The sequence below is a fragment of the Eptatretus burgeri genome, chromosome 15, assembly GCF_056783735.1.
Source record: "Eptatretus burgeri isolate ZD-2024b chromosome 15, Ebu_testis_v1, whole genome shotgun sequence".
NCBI lineage: Eukaryota > Metazoa > Chordata > Myxini > Myxiniformes > Myxinidae > Eptatretus > Eptatretus burgeri.
The window spans coordinates 938,643-955,461 of NC_140975.1; the positions used below are offsets into that span (position 1 = coordinate 938,643).

The window sequence follows — 16,819 nt, forward strand, 5'->3', positions numbered from 1 at the left end:
CCTCCTTACTTGGTCATCCAGTTTGGAGGGACGGCCTGATCTAGGCAGGGTCTTTGTGGTACCATACGTCTTCCACTTTTTAATGAATGCATTGACTGTGCTCCGAGGGATATTCAAGGCCTTTGAGTTATTTTATTCCCATCTACTGATCTTTTCCTTTCCACACCTTTGTCCTCACTTTTGGTCTTTTCAAAGCTCCTTGGTGCTCATGGTTGAATCTTTGCTGTGAAATGCCCGACCCAGCAGAGGAAACCTACAGGAACAGCTGATTACCTCCACCACTGAACGTAGAAGGAGGTTATGTTTTCACCCCTGTCTGTTTGTTTGTCTGTTTGTCTCTTGCAAAATCGAAGATTTTTCAAGTATATTGGTGAGCCGATTTTGTTATGCTGTTGGGTGGTCGCGAGACTACCCTCAGTCTCAGGTTTTCCGTTTGTCTGTATGTCTGTATGTCTGTCTGTTTGTATGTAATGGACAGCTCTGGAGGCCAGAGGAGTCAACCGATTTTGATGAAACTTGACTGGTAGGTTCATACCAGGATCGAGTTGAATGCTTTTGAGCATCGTTGCTATGGACGCCACTGTTCCTAGTAACGGGACTTTGAAATTTTTGGAAAAATTCGAAAAAAAAAAAAAATCGAAAATCAAAAATCGGCTTCCGCGCTTTATGCGCATTATAATCAACCTCTTTGTCAAAAATTTTCAGCCTGATCCGTCAAAAACCATATGACTAGTATGCAATTATATTACTATATGCTTTCACCCCAATGTTCGTGTTGGGATTCCCTAACGTAGGGTTAGGGAATCGAACACAAATGATGAATGGACAGTTGCTAGTCATGTTCCTATATGGAACAACGAACGGTAAAAATGCCATCTGATGTGTTCTCTTATCTACATATTGGAAATTCGCCTTAGTCTAGCGACCACCCATGTCACCTCCCGGCTTGTCTGTCTGTTTGTTTGTCTGTCAGTCGCCTACAGGTCACAATTTAAAACCAATCATCACGAAACTTCACAAGGTTGTCGAGGTAGTCTCAACTGAGAAGCCTATTGATTTTGAGGTTAAAGGTCATCTTGAGGTCAAATTTCTAAAATCGGCATTTTTCATCCGATCGACTTGAAATTTGAACAAGATTTGCATATTGCATCACTGAATTTGGAAACCAACTATTTTTGAGATCAAAAAAATCAAAAGGTCAAAGGTTAACTCAAGGTGAAACTTCTAAAATCATCAATTTTCAACTGAAAAATCGTCAATTTACATCCTATTAACTTGAAAGTTGAAAACGATTTGCATAGTCCATCATTAAATGGGGACAGCAACTATTTTTGAGGTCAAAAGGTCAAAGGTCAATTCAAGGTAAAACTTCTAAAATCATCAATTTCAATCTGAAAAAATAATCAATTTTTATCTGATTAACCTAAGCTTTGATTAAGATTGTCAATTTTAATGAAATTGACAATTTGATGTATCCATGGCAACCTTTGGAGAGGGGGTGGATTTTACAAGTATCGTACTCTGCAAGATGTCTTTTTTTCCTTTGTCTGTTTGTCTGTTTGTCTGTTTGCCTGTCTGTGTGCAGGATATCTCAAAAAGTTGTGGACGGATTCGGATGAAATTTAGTGGACAGGTTGGTTGTGTGACAAGGACTAATTGGTTCAATTTTTGTGAAGATCCGAATCCAGATCTGGATACGAGAATTCTTTAATTTTTAAAGTGATTCTTCACCATTGAGAGATTGGGCCAAAAACGATATAGTTCTGTGTAGCATGATATTTCAAACATGTATTGTGCCCGATATGTTCTCGTTAATCAGGTATTACGTGGCGGAGGAATGCGCTCTCATGAATGCCCTTATCGTTTTATTATGAAATAATCAGAATCACTACAATTTAACAGAGGTGGAAACCATTTAACTTGGTGTGTGGTTTTGAAGGAGATTGGTTACACCTGTGCGAATTTACAATCGATATTATAATGGGGGTGGCACATCCAACCAAGACATTCTAGTTTTGTATGATTAATTCATTTTCTGAAATTTGTAGAATTTGTTTTCACATGGAAGTTGTGGGTTACGATCTGTAAATATCGGTGTAAAAATGTGATTTAATGCAATTTAATTCCAGGATATAAGGCAAGAAAAGGTGAAAATGTTGAAAGGGGGGTGTAGACTTTATATCGGCACTGGAGGTGCATTTGATTGAATGTTTGTCTGTCTATCCTGAGATGAAAGACCAAGAGATTCCCTTGATTTATTACTCACACTCTCTTCCCTCAACGTCGTGTTCTCCCACCCGTCCACTCCTCGCACATCCCTCCAAGGTCAAGGTCTCATCACTCTCCCTCCTGCACCCTGGTATCCACGAAGAAGACTCCTCACACCAGCCTTCCATTACGACATCCTCAAGGATTACGCACAGCTCATTGCACACTCTGTGTACCAGCTGCTGGTAATGTGTAAACCACGTGTGGACAGCACATTGTACTTTATATTGTTTACTATCTGTGTTCCACATACGTTACATCTGTCATTTTGGACAATCATTTGTTCCAATTCTTTTACCTTTTACTCCTTTCCACCCATCCTTCGTTTGGTTAAATGCATCACAAAACTTGTGCTTATGAGGATACACTTTGATTTTTCCTGATGTTTGTTAAAATATTTTATTATTGAATGTTCTGTTTTACTGGATTGCCAGTGAATGCTAAATCAGTTTATTTCGGGTGCTCGGGGTGCCGGGCGGACTTGGCCCAAGGTGCCAGGTGGACTTGGCTCGGGTTGCTGGGAACTTGAGATTGTGAATATTTGAGCGACGATATTATTGGCTCTAGGGACATGTCCTGTTCGTCCTCCCCCACCCCCACTCCCCATGTTGTACGCAGGACAAATGGGACAAGAAAGTGGGTCCTGGTGCTGTTTTTGACGTTTACGAAGATTTGAGTCTTCTTACACTGGACAGTCTCATGAGATGTGCCTTCAGCCGCCAAACCCACTGTCAGACTAAAAGGTACAGTGGCAGTAACAAGACCAGAAACGACCCTTTTACCATTAACCACATGACTCACTTTGTCTTTGTAAACGAACATGTGTTTAGGACTTTGTCTATTGATAAATCATCGCTCATATCTCGAGTCGGTGCCCGGTGGGACTCAATGTGAAAGTGAAGACACACGAATTCTACTCGAAAAGAAAGATCTCTACAGGGTGGTACCATGGAACACCACACCAAACGGTCAACGTGAATGAAATGGTCGTGTGAATGTGTAAAGTTTTGATCAATGACGCATTCTTACACAGAGCTGCACCACATTTGGTGTCTTCACGACAAAGGCCAAACTGTTGACTCGAATCAAAAGAACCGAGAAACGAGAAAGGATGGTGAATACAAAGAAACCTCCCTGAGAAAGAAAGAACAGATGAAGGAATGATGAAGGAGAGGAAAGGGAGTGATAGAGAGACAGAGAGGAATGAACAAAGAGGCTGTAAAAGCCAAATGTAGAGACTGTGTGGGAAAGATTGTCTTTGAGGGTGAATACACAATAGAGAGTGAAGAAATGAATGAATAATGGATTGTGGTTTGATGGAGTTCATGTGCATGAACACACAATGGAGAGTGAATGAGTGAGTGAATGAATGATGGATTGTGGTTTGATGGAGTACATATTCATGAACACACAATAGAGAGTGAGTGAGTGAATGAATGTATGATGGATTGTGGTTTGATGGAGTATATGTACATGAACACACAATAGAGAATGAATGAATGATTGATGGATTGTGGTGTGACTATATATATATTCAATCGATGTCCATGTTGGTTAAAGGAATATTTTTTATTAATCTCTTCAACAGTGGAACTGCACCTCATCATTTGGCACAACCCCATCATTTACCTTTTGCTCATCCCTTAACTCACCTCTTTGTACCGTTAGTTTCTACCGATTTGTGCTTGCCCTCCCTCTTCCTTCTTTGCAAAACTTTTTGAGATGTTTCTCGAAACCAAATGTGTTTTTATAAAAACTGATACAGTGTACCCAACACTCTGAGTGGTCCGGCGGGGGGGGGGGGGCAAGGGAGCATGCTGTTGATTCACGAAAAAAATAAGTGACCACTGTATTCATTATTGTTGTGTGTCTGTCTGTCTGTCTGTCTGTCCCGAGCATAGCTCCGTGGGTTTTCATCCGATCCTGATAAAATTTTGGTAGGAGGTTTATATCATGATCTAGTTGTGTTTTCCTGAAAATGGGCGTGGTGCGCGAATTATGGGCGGAGCCACGCCCAAGAAACGTGTTTTTAGGGGGTAGCCGATTTCAATTTGCATCTTCTCCTAGGGGGTTTGTCGAATCTGACAGGGGTTTTGGCATTTGGTTAGCCCAATGGTACCTGCATAGCCCCACAGAGCTCGATTTTTAATTTTCGTCACAAGGTCACGAACTTAGTAAATTGCGAATTTTGACATTAAAAAATTTCTTCTCCAAGGGGGTTGTCGAATCTGGCAGGTGTTTTGGTATTTGGTTAGCCCATTGGCACCTGCATAACCCTACGGAGCTCGATTTTTCATTTTCGTCCCAAGGTCAAGGTCACAAGGTCACGAACTTAGAAATTGCGAATTTTGACATAAAAATCCATCTTCTCCGAAGGGTTTGTCGAATCTGGCAGGTGTTTTGGTATTTGGTTAGCCCATTGGCACCTGCATAACCCTACGGAGCTCGATTTTTCATTTTCGTCCCAAGGTCAAGGTCACAAGGTCACGAACTTAGAAATTGCGAATTTTGACATAAAAATCCATCTTCTCCGAAGGGTTTGTCGAATCTGGCAGAGGTTTTGGTATTTGGTTAGCCCATTGGCACCTGCATAGCCCTACGGAGCTCGATTTTTCATTTTCGTCACAAGGTCATGAACTTAGAAATTGCGAATTTTGACATAAAAATCCATCTTCTCCGAGGGGTTTGTCGAATCTGGCAGAGGTTTCGGTATTTGGCTAGCCCAATGGCACCTGCATAGCAGGACGGAGCTCGATTTTTTTCATTTTCATCCCAAGGTCACAAGGTCACAAAATTAGAAAATTTCGAATTTTGACATAAAAATCATACGACCACCCAAACTTTGAGAGCTGGGATGACAATATTTTTTATGCATAATCTTGAGGTCATTCCCAACCTAAAGTCTTAAACTATTTTGCTCTATCTCGAACACCTTGCCTGTGGCGCCCCCTTCAAGTTTGTTTTTACGCTGATTTCATCAAAGTCTGGATAATCCGAGGAGTGCGAAATGCCATATAGCCTATATGGCGTTATGTTGTTCCTGGAATGTTCCAGAGGAAGTTTTGCACCAAAGGTCATAATCCTTGACCTTTGACTTTTAAAGTTCACAAAGGTCAAATTTTCAAAGTTGTGGGAATCGAACTGGATTTTCGACCTTCTTCGACGAACTAACTCCATTAAGCTATAGCACGTATCCTGTTTCCTTATTTTAATGTCCACAACATTGTTTTGTGACCTTTCAAGGTTATGCAAAGGTCAAATTTTGAAAGTTGTTGAACGAAACCGGGTTTTCAACATTTTGCAGCTAATAACCTGTCACTCGTACCACATCATGTTGATCATTTTTATAACTTGGTCAAATTTATCACATTGTCTCATCCTTGACTTCTGAAACAATCTACATCGTCAAATACCGCTCGTGAACCATCGTCGTCTTCAGACTTGTTATCCTTATTATTATTAGTCCATCCCACGCACAGCGGGAGACAGAGTTTGCAATCAGTTGTATGTGCGTGTCTGTGTGTCTGCCCAGGCTTAACATTTTTACCATCTGAGCTTTTGTTATCAAATTTTCAACAAAGCTTTATTTTAAAAATATGCAGAAGAGAAATTAATAATTTGCTCAAAAGGTCAAAAGGTCAAAGGTACCATTGAGCATGCGAAAGAAGATGCTCATATGCAAGAAGTTTGAATACAAAGCAGACGGGCGTTTCATTTTCAGATGCTTTCTCATAACCAATTATTATTACTATTGCTATTGTTTATATTATTATTATTAGGGTACCAAGTCTAATGAACTGGGTAACCTATTGTTTTTCTTCTGTTTATTAGGGTACCCAGTCCAATGGACTGGGTAACCAATTGTTTTTCTTCTGTTTATTAGGGTACCCAGTCCAATGGACTGGGTAACCTATTGTTTTTTTCTGTTTATAAGGGTACCCAGTCAAATGGACTGGGTAACCTATTGTTTTTCTTCTGTTTATAAGGGTACCCAGTCCAATGGACTGGGTAACCTATTGTTTTTCTTCTGTTTATAAGGGTACCCAGTCAAATGGACTGGGTAACCTATTGTTTTTCTTCTGTTTATAAGGGTACCCCAGTCAAATGGACTGGGTAACCTATTGTTTTTCTTCTGTTTATAAGGGTACCCAGTCCAATGGACTGGGTAACCAATTGTTTTTCTTCTGTTTATAAGGGTACCCAGTTCAATGGACTGAGTAACCTATTGTTTTTCTTCTGTTTATTAGGGTACCCAGTCCAATGGACTGGGTAACCTATTGTTTTTCTTCTGTTTATAAGGGTACCCAGTCAAATGGACTGGGTAACCTATTGTTTTTCTTCTGTTTATAAGGGTACCCAGTCAAATGGACTGGGTAACCTATTGTTTTTCTTCTGTTTATAAGGGTACCCCAGTCAAATGGACTGGGTAACCTATTGTTTTTCTTCTGTTTATAAGGGTACCCAGTCCAATGGACTGGGTAACCTATTGTTTTTCTTCTGTTTATAAGGGTACCCAGTCAAATGGACTGGGTAACCTATTGTTTTTCTTCTGTTTATTTCTTATTTTTCTTTTTCCGCCGGCAATTTTCGAGTTTTTTCACTTTAGAAATCATTTTCTCAGGAACGGTAAGTCCGATCGACAGGAAATTTACATCATTGTATGTTTCTTTTTCGATAGCATACTTACTGTATAATTATGACGTCATAGGTCACGTGGTATGGGCACCATCTTGAAAAAACCGAAAAAATTTGTACCTCTATCTCTGAAACCTTGCAATGGAAATTTTTTTTCACTTCATACATTTTAAAGAACTCCGCATGGGGAATACGTGTGATTTTTTTCATGACGTCATCGGTGAAGTGGTGTCCCAGTGAAAATTCGTCGTCGACCGCTGCATGGGAAAAATCTGAAATTTCTTGAGTGTCATCTACATAACAATTGTAATTAGATCACCAGACACAGATGTATTCTTGTTGCTGCTGAAATTTGCGCAAGATATTCAACAGCGAGTGTTATTTCACACAGGAGTCGGCAACAAACGACGGATGATTGACGTTCATCGTGTAATCGCAGAAGCTGGAAAAGATATCTGTTCAGCACTACCTATGTTCAGTAAATTTAAAAAACGGAGGGTCATCTTGTGGTATTGTATGAGGAAGTCGGGAGTGGTGGAGACGTATGTGAGGATTGTGCAGGATATGTATGAGGACAGTGTGACAGCGGTGAGGTGTGCGGTAGGAATGACGGACCGGTTTAAGGTTAAAGTGGGATTGCACCAAGGATCGACTCTGAGCCCTTTCCTGTTTGCAATGGTGATGGACAGGTTGACAGACGAGATCAGACTGGAGTCTCCATGGACTATGATGTTCGTGAATGACATCATGATCTGTAGTGAGAGTAGGGAGCAGGCTGAGGCGAGCCTTGAGAGGTGGAGGTACGCACTGGAGAAAAGGGGAATGATAGTCAGTAGGAGTAAGACGGAGTACATGTGCGTAAATGAGAGGGAGGGTGGTGGTATGGTGCGGTTGCAAGGAGTTGAGGTGGGGAAGGTGGATTGGTTTAAATACTTGGGATCAACTGTCCAAAGTAATGGAGAGTGTGGGAGAGAAGTGAAAAAGAGAGTGCAGGCAGGATGGAATGGGTGGAGAAGAGTTGCAGGAGTGATTTGTGACAGAAGGGTAGCTGCAAGAGTGAAGGGGAAAGTATATAAGACGGTAGTGAGACCAGCTATGTTGTATGGTTTGGAGGCGGTGGCGCTCACAAAAAGACAGGAAGCGGAGCTGGAGGTGGCAGAGTTAAAGATGCTGCGATTCTCGTTGGGAGTGACGAGGATGGACAGGATAAGGAATGAGTATATTAAAGGGACTGCACAGGTAGGACAGTTTGAAGACAAAGTGAGAGAGGCGAGATTGAGATGGTTTGGACATGTGCACAGGAGGGAAGCGGAGTATATCGGGACAAGGATGCTGAAGATGGAGCCACCAGGCAGGAGGAGAAGAGGAAGGCCAAAGAAGAGGTTCGTGTATGCGGTGAGGGCGGACATGCGGGTGGTTGGAGTGTCAATGGAAGATGTGGAGGATAGAGCGAAATGGAGACGGTTGATCCGCTGTGGCGACCCCAAACGGGAGAAGCCGAAAGAAGAAGAAGATCGACATAACAATTCACCCCAGAAAAAATTATTGTGACGTCATCGATGACTTGGTTTGGCAGCCATCTTATTAAAAAAAAATTTTTTTTTAATCTTCTCCAGAACGTCTGGACAGATTGAGGTTAAACTTTACACACACATTCCCTATCACATCCTTTTACAAGTTTGTCAATTTCTTATTGAAAGGTCACATGGTTTGGTGGCCATATTGAATTTACCCTCAAACCTTCAAACATCTTCTTCTCCAGAACGTCTTTTCCGATCAAGGGGAAATTTCACATACATATTCTCCAATGCAAGGGGATGTAAGTTTGTTAATGAATAATTGATAGGTCACATGGTTTGGCAGCCATGTTGGATTTAAGAAAAATATTAATTAATGTTTTCTCTGGAACTGCGTCATCTATTGAAGCGAAAATTTGCAACTATCATCTACCATCATGTCTGCATATATTGTAAACATTATGATGTCACAAGTCACATGGTATGGTGGCTATCTTGGATAAAAAAACGCACCTTATCCGATTAACACGAAACTTCACAACCGTGTTCCCCTGTAGCATTGGAGACAGAGTGTATATTTATGATGTCATAGGTCACATGGTTTGTCAGCTATATTGCATTGAAAATTAATAAATTTTAAAAATCTCCTTCTCCATAACAGCTGGACATATTGAGGCAAAACTTCACACACTTTCCCCAAGACATCCTTTCACAAGTTTGTTAACTTGTAATTGAGAGGTCACATGTTTTGGCGGCCATATTGAATTTACCCAAAAACCTTCAAACATTTCCAGAAGGGCTGGTCAGATCAAGGGGAAACTTCACATACATATTGCTCAAGGGTAGTGAATATAAGTTTGTTAATGAATAATTGATTGGTCACATGGTTTGACAGCCATGTTGGATTCAAGAAAAATATTAAATAATGTTTTCTTTGGAACCACTTATCCGGTCGAAACAAAACTTGGCAACTATCATCTAACTTCTAATCCCAGGCCTGCATATATGGTAAAAATTGGAATGTCACCAGTCACATGGTTTGGAGCCATCTTGGATAGAAAAACGCACCTTGTCCGATCAACACGAAACTTAACAAGCATGATCCACTACCCCATTAGAGGGAGAATTTAAATTGATGATGTAATAGGTCACGTGGTACTGCAGCCATATTGGATTGAAAATGAATAACTTTAAAAGTCTTCTTCTCTGAAACGACTGAACAGATCGAGGCGAAACCTCACAGGTATGACCGCCTCTCCATGACGAACAAAAGTTCTCCCCTCCTTTTGATGTACGACACATCGTTTGGCAGCCATATTGGATTGAAGGAAAAATATTAATTAATGATTACTCTGGAACCGCTGCATCAATAAATATGAATCTTCACAGTTATGATGGAGCACTCATGTGGAATGAAAGATTTAAATTTGAACTCAATCAGCCTCATGGTTTGGCAGCCATGTTGGATTGAAGGAAAAAATTAAGCAATATTTACTCTGGAACCACTGCATCAATATATGTGAATCTTCAGAATTATAATCTAGCCGACATGAGGAACAAAGGTTTAAACTTTCAACCAGATTGGCCACACGGTTTGGCAGCCAGAATTATTTAATTATTTGAATCTGAGAGCTTTTAGATTTTTACTTTTTTTCCAGAAGGCTCACTTGGCTGCACCTGAATGCGTTTGAGGGTACAGGAATAGCAATTAAATTGATACCGATGATGGCTCCAAGAAAAATGGTCAACTGTGTGCAAAATAAATTGATGGAACGTGGCCTGTTCCTCGGTCCATAACTTGTGAATCCCGCGTTGTAGAGAAACGTGTGGGGCCTCATTCGGCGGTATTTGTATCAAAGGCAGACGTCTGGGTACCCGGTCATCACTGCCAGCAATTATAATGTGGCAGTTCTAGTTATTATTATTATTATTATTACTTACAAAATCAAAATCGAAGATTTTTAAAGTATATTGATAAGTCGATTTTGTTATTCTATCTGTTTCTTTGTCTCATCTGTTTGTCTGTTTTTCTGTTTGTCGCCTGCAGGTTACAATTCCAAAGCGATCGTCATGAAACTTTACCAAGTTGTAGAGGTAGCCTCAACTGAGAACCCTATTGATTTTGAGGTCAAAAGGTCAACATAGGCCAAAGGTCAACAACTAAGGTGGTATTTCTAAAATCCTCACTTTTCTTCCGATTGACTTGAAATTTGAAGAGGATTTATATTTCAGGTCACTGAATTCAACCAGCCAATTATTTTTGAGGTCAACATGGACCAAAAGGTCAACATAGGTCAAAGGTCAACAACTAAGGTGGTATTTCTAAAATCCTCAATTTTCATCCGATTGACATGAAATTTGAAGAGAATTTATATTTCTGGTCATTGAATTCAACATGCCAATTATTTTTGAGGTCAACATGGACCAAAAGGTAAACATAGGCCAAAGGTCAACAACTAAGGTGGTATTTCTAAAATCCTCAATTTTCATCTGATTGACTTGAAATTTGACGAGGATGTATATGTGAGGTCATTGAATTCAACCACCAATTATATTTGAGGTGAAATTTGTTTCATGGATTTTGCAAGTACCGTGCGTGTGCTCTGCACGATGTCATCTTCTTGTTTGTTTGTCTGTCTGTTTGTCCGCACAGAACTTTCATGGTTTTCTCCGCAACCGCATGTCGGATTGAGACGAAATTTTCACCATTGGTGCGACGACTTGTGTAGAATTTTGTAATGATAATTATTATGTCATGGTTCACGTGGTGTGGCAGCCATGTTGGAAAAACTTTGGACCTCTGTATCTCTGAAACCGCACCAAGGAAAAAATTGAAACTTGGCCCCTGGCAAGTACTCCTCATGGCGAATGAGTGTGATTTTTTGACATCATAGGTGCCCTCATAATGACGTCATAATTGCATATGTAGAATGCCGCATCCGATCAGTATGAAACATTTTGAGGGTCATCTCTGGATAAAATGGTCCACAGAAAAAAAATTCATGACATCATCGGTCTTGTGCTTCGGCAGCCATATTGTTAAATAAAAAAAATGTTCTTCTCTGAAGTGGCTGAACAGATCGAGTCAAAACTTTACACGTACTGTCCATGAGGAACAAAAGGTTTACACACATATCACAGATCACATGGTTTGGCAGCCATATTGGATTTTCCATAAAACCTATAAAAATACCCCAGTCAAAATAATTCTTGGTGAGGGTCTGCAATCTCTGGTTGCTCTTTTTCTTGGTTGAGGATTGATTTTGTGTATTTGCATGCATTTTATCATCCACAAATGTGGGAAACTGACAAAAGCTTTCTTATAGTCCATCCAGGTGGTGGACAATTTGATTCTTCACATTTTTAACTTTTCAAGTCCGGCCTTGTTCAGTAGTGGGTACTCAATCGTTCGATAACAACTTCTCTTACATCCTTTTTGTTTTTCCTCCAAACATCCTTGTGCGCAAGGTGCTGGTGCATCATTTCTGTAATGATTCCTGTTTGAAGTTTGTATGTTGTTGGTTGACATGTTATTGGCCGGTATTTGTGAGGAAGTAAGGTTTTTTTCAGATTTCGGGATGAGAAATGTGTTTCCTTCTACGAGCCACTCATCCACTGCGGTTTCCTCTTGGATCAGTTCATTGAATGTCCTGGCATAGTGATTATGGAGTGCATCAAGTTGTTTTACCGAGAAGTTTGGAATTCCATCTGGTCCTGGGCTTTTAAAATTTGTGTGTGTGTGTGTGTGTGTGTGTGTGTGTGTGTGTGTGTGTGTGTGTGTGTGTGTGTGTGTGTGTGTGTGTGTGTGTGTGTGTGTGTGCATGTGTGTGTTTCCACAGAACAAATGAGTACGTACGTGCAGTCAAACTTCTGACGGATGTCATAAACCTGCGGTTTATGAAGTTCTACTATCACAATTCACTTCTGTTCTTCCTTTCCCTGCTGGGATATCGTTTCAGAAAAGCCTGTCGTCTTGTCCACAACTATACTGGTACGTGCTCATGTGTCTCATCCCATCACTTTGTGTGCTCACCGTTCTATCGTCTGCGTCTTCCTGGAGCTTAGTTTACCTCTTTTTCCCCGTGGGTTAAAAACAAGTTAACTTCTTTGGCCTGTTCACGAATTTCATGAAACAATAACATCCTTATCATGTTGCTGTTTGAGGCAGAAACAACGTTGTCTAATTTGGATGCTGATATTACACACTTGTAAAAACCTGACCACCACACACTACCTGTTAAATGTGGTGGTCCATCGTGATGTCCTGGGCTATCTCTGTTAAATTGAACACTTCTTCCTCTGGTTTGCTATTGTTCACTCTGTGGCAGTCTTTGTCTTCCTTGCTACATTTCCACAAGTTTTAACCCTGTGATGGAATTTCATAACAAATGAGCTTGGAAACAGCAGGTGGATGTAGAGAAGACCTAAATATACCTTCGAGTTCAGATGTGACGTTACCAAACTCATGGGGTCGTGGTTAAGGTAACCTACATTTTCCCCAAAACGCCTCACAGATTGGCCAATTATCGGATCACTTATCCGTCTTGTTAAACACCGCTCATTCCCAATTCCATATCTAGGTGACACATGACGTCATCGCCGGGTGCCAAAGGAAGGGAGTACTCAATTTTTACTCCGTTTTCTTTCTTGTTACTTGCAAAATCGTAGATTTGTCAAGTATATTGGTCAGTCGATTTTGTTATTCTGTCTGTCTGTGTTTTGTCTGTTTGTCTGTCCGTTTATCACCTACAGGTCACAATTCCAAACCGATCTTCATGAAACTACACCACATGGTAGTTTGTCATAAGCAATAAGCCTATTGTTTTTGAGGTCATAAGGTCAACATCAGCCAAAGGTCAACAACTTAGGTGAGAGTTCTAAATTCCTCAATTTTCATCTGATTGACTTGAAATTTGAAGAGGATTTATATTTCCGGTCACAGAATTCAACTACCAATTATTTTTGAGGTCAGAATCGACCAAAAGGTGAACATAGGCCCAAGGTCAACAACTAAGGTGGTATTGTTGTGGGCCGGGTATCGGCGACGAGCACGACAGCTAGGTGGAGCAGTAGAGTCGGCTCCACCGAACACCCGGAATTCAGATCGTGACCCTCGGATAACGCCAAAGGTCCGGATCCCTTACAGGACCGTGAATCGTCAATAATTCAGCCACGTGGGACAGGGTTATTTGCCAATCTTCAAAATACCTAGAGACCCATGTGGCGAGCTACCGAGTATTCACACCCTCGACGGAGCTCGAATGGGACGAGCCGTAACCATGCTCGACCCGTGCATAACCCGAGCGGATGGTTACCGAGATCCCGTCGGTCCAAATGCACAACTCACGGCAACAACGGCGTTTTTAATTCTCCCAACATGCACCGTGCTAAGCCAATGCAGGAAAGGACAGAAACTATCTGAAACATTCAACAAAAGGATATTTATTTACATTAGGGGGAAGGAACACATAAAGGGCAGAGTTAAACCGACTATAAGAGAAATGGAAATTTATACACAAGCACTCATGCAGTTCTACTTGAAGACGGGCCCACAGACCCACACACACATACACAATTGCCCAGAAAGAGAGATGGATCTCGAGGTCTTTATTATTCCTTCAGCTCGGAGGGAAGTCGAGCTGAGGGACGAGAATGTGGCTGGCTACCGAGCCGCATTCGCGCGGCTCGACGTCCACATCTTCCCGGAGCACCGGTCACCAGAAGACAGACCAGGGCAGCCAGATGCAGACCAGTGCCAGCGAGATGTGACCAGACCAGCGTCGAGCAGACCAGAGAACCAAAACCCAGCGCTCGAGCAGACAGAGAACCAAACCAGCACTCGAGCGGACAGAGAACCAAACCAGCGCTCGAGTGGACAGCGCAATTATTTGTTCCCCTTTCCTTCGTCTCCTTCTCGGACATGGTCCGCTCATCGTGGCCTGCTCTCATTGGGCGGACCGCGTGTCGAGGCTCCGCCCCCATACGTGCTGACGGGCACATGTGCAATGGTGCCGGTGGAGGATGGTGGAAGGAAGCGAAGGCAGATGTCGTTGTAGTTATTGTTGATGTAAAAAATAAAAGAAAACCCTGACTATCAAAACAACTCCGCAGCGCATGTACATCCAATTCCCACTAGACTAGGGATGGGACCCTAACTAGAAACACATACTTACCAATATAACTGATCTATAGGGACTCTGAATGTTGAGTGCAGTAAGCTTCCAGATTCGCAACACTACCCCCTCCCCTTTTTACAGACTCACCCCGAGTCGTCAAATTTTCGTGTGCACAGCATGTGAAGTTTTTCCCCTAGTATGTTTTACCTTCGGATCCCTGAGTGCGACATTTTTAATACATGTCCCAAAAAAATAACCTAGTGCGCTGCGTAACTAACTAACGGACTCACACGGACAACTTAACTACATTTGCCGGCGCTACGACAAACAACAGGTGGGTCAAACTTATTTACAATCTTAACTAATATTTACACTAACCATGGCCCAGGACCTGTGATCTGTGGGGGAAAAGGCACAGCAAAGTCAATCGTTGGTGGCTCGAAAAAAGTCTCGAAAAGTGGCAGGGATTTCCCTTCTGCCAGACTCTGACTACGGCACCCCTGGGCCCTAGGGCTGCCTCCGAGCCGACCTGGTCCCTATGAACACAGGGGGTTGCCCTTCCCGGCATTGCCCCCCCCCCCGATGCCCACGTGGCATTTTGGCGCTTCGGGTCCCTTTCCGAGGGTCGCCCGTGGCCACCACACTATCCTGGCCCCTTGGACCCTTGGCCTACTTTGGCCGACTGTCCGGTGCCCGGGGTGCCCTCTATTCAATACTCACCTTTCAACAGCCATGCTCCCAGCCAGTCCATGGACTCCTGCACCCCTCCAAATGGGTTTCGTGCCTTCATACACCACCAACAACAGAACAACCTCCTTTTGGTAAATTTGACTAACCCACTAACTAACATTACACTGACCCCGGGGTCACTTGGGTGGGATTCACTCTTCCCCCCACTCAGTCATTCGCACCATAGATTCCACATTCACTCCATTCACACACTTGGGCCCGCTGTCCCACACTCATTCATCACACATTGTCCATTTCACAATTCACACTCTTCCGCTGTTCCCCTAACTACCTCGTGCTCCCTCGTCGTCCCTTAGACTAGTGCATGTACCTTTTAATCTCCATAGCTAAGCTACATCCCCACTACACATTCCATGTCTGTCCGTGTCTTTCAGAAAAACCCCAAAATCCATTCTCTATATCTATCCTAAATCCCTCTAATGAACCCATTCCATGGGCTCCATGGAGGAACTGCTCATGCCCCCATGGAGCCGGTCTAGCTAAACTAACCCATCCCGTGAACCAGGACTTCCTTTGCCCAAACAACGGGCTATGTACTTGGAGCGCGGCTTTTTTTCTTTCTGCACCGCCATGGTGGTGGTTTACGGCTTGCCCGTTCGTCCCTCGGGGCGATAGCAACGTCCCCTCCGATGGCCGATAATCGAGGCCTTGTTCGACGGCTCACTCGCTCGTCCCTTCCGATGGCCGATCCGTGCAGCCATGACGTCACCCTGCACATCCCAACCAGTGCTCGCTTTCGCGGGATTCCCCACATGGGACAACGTGCGCTGTTTCCCCCAGCATTCGTGCCGCGAGGTCCGGACTGATGACGTCACTCGCGCACCGAACCTATGCGGTTTCCCGTGCAGGCCAGCACGCGCGCATCGTCCCGGAAACCCGCTCCGTGCGTTCCGCGAACAGAACACGCGGCATGCAGCACGTGATGCCCCGCACACGCGCCCACGTGGGAACCTGCGTGTTCCGAATTCATCCCGTAGTCGCCATTTTAGCCGTCCACGCGACAGTCTTTTTCGAAACGCGGGACGTTCACGCACCGACTTCCTGAGTCGCGCTCGCCCAGGCCGCTCCGAAAACGAGGAACGGACCTCGGACGCCACGTTCTGCAGAGCCAGCTCGATTTCCACAATAACTTTATACGGCGCAAAAGGCTCGCACACCCGTCTCCCGTCCGAATCCGTCCGCGTTTCAAATCCTCGCATGCACTCACGCACGCCATGACACTCACACCATACTTACCTTCTGGCACACTCGCACCACTCACACACTCCACCACACACTTGGGGACAATCACGCTGGAGAATCGTGTTACCTCAAGGGGTCCCGGGATCTCTTTACCCCCCCAAGCTCCACGTGTACCCGTTAGCATCACTCACCCCCCTCAACCTCACACGGCTCAATCGGACTCACCTCATCGCGATCTGCTTCAAGGGAGCATAGCGTCTCCCTTTGTTCCTTAAGGAGGCTATCCTGCTGCTCGCACCGGGTCACGACACATTCCCCAAGCTCAACCCCATTGTCCCCTCTTAGCTCTAC

General features: G+C 43.2%; 1 protein-coding gene across 1 annotated transcript in view; it reads left to right on the plus strand.

The window, feature by feature from the left end:
• Positions 1-16,819, plus strand: part of LOC147011291 (cytochrome P450 4B1-like) — a 91,906-nt gene that overhangs the window by 33,075 nt on the left and 42,012 nt on the right. Inside the window, exons 7-9 of the mRNA XM_085857554.1 lie at positions 2,326-2,453; positions 2,887-3,011; positions 12,260-12,411. Coding sequence (XP_085713680.1) covers positions 2,326-2,453; positions 2,887-3,011; positions 12,260-12,411 — 405 coding nt within the window. The remainder of the gene's footprint in view (positions 1-2,325; positions 2,454-2,886; positions 3,012-12,259; positions 12,412-16,819) is intronic.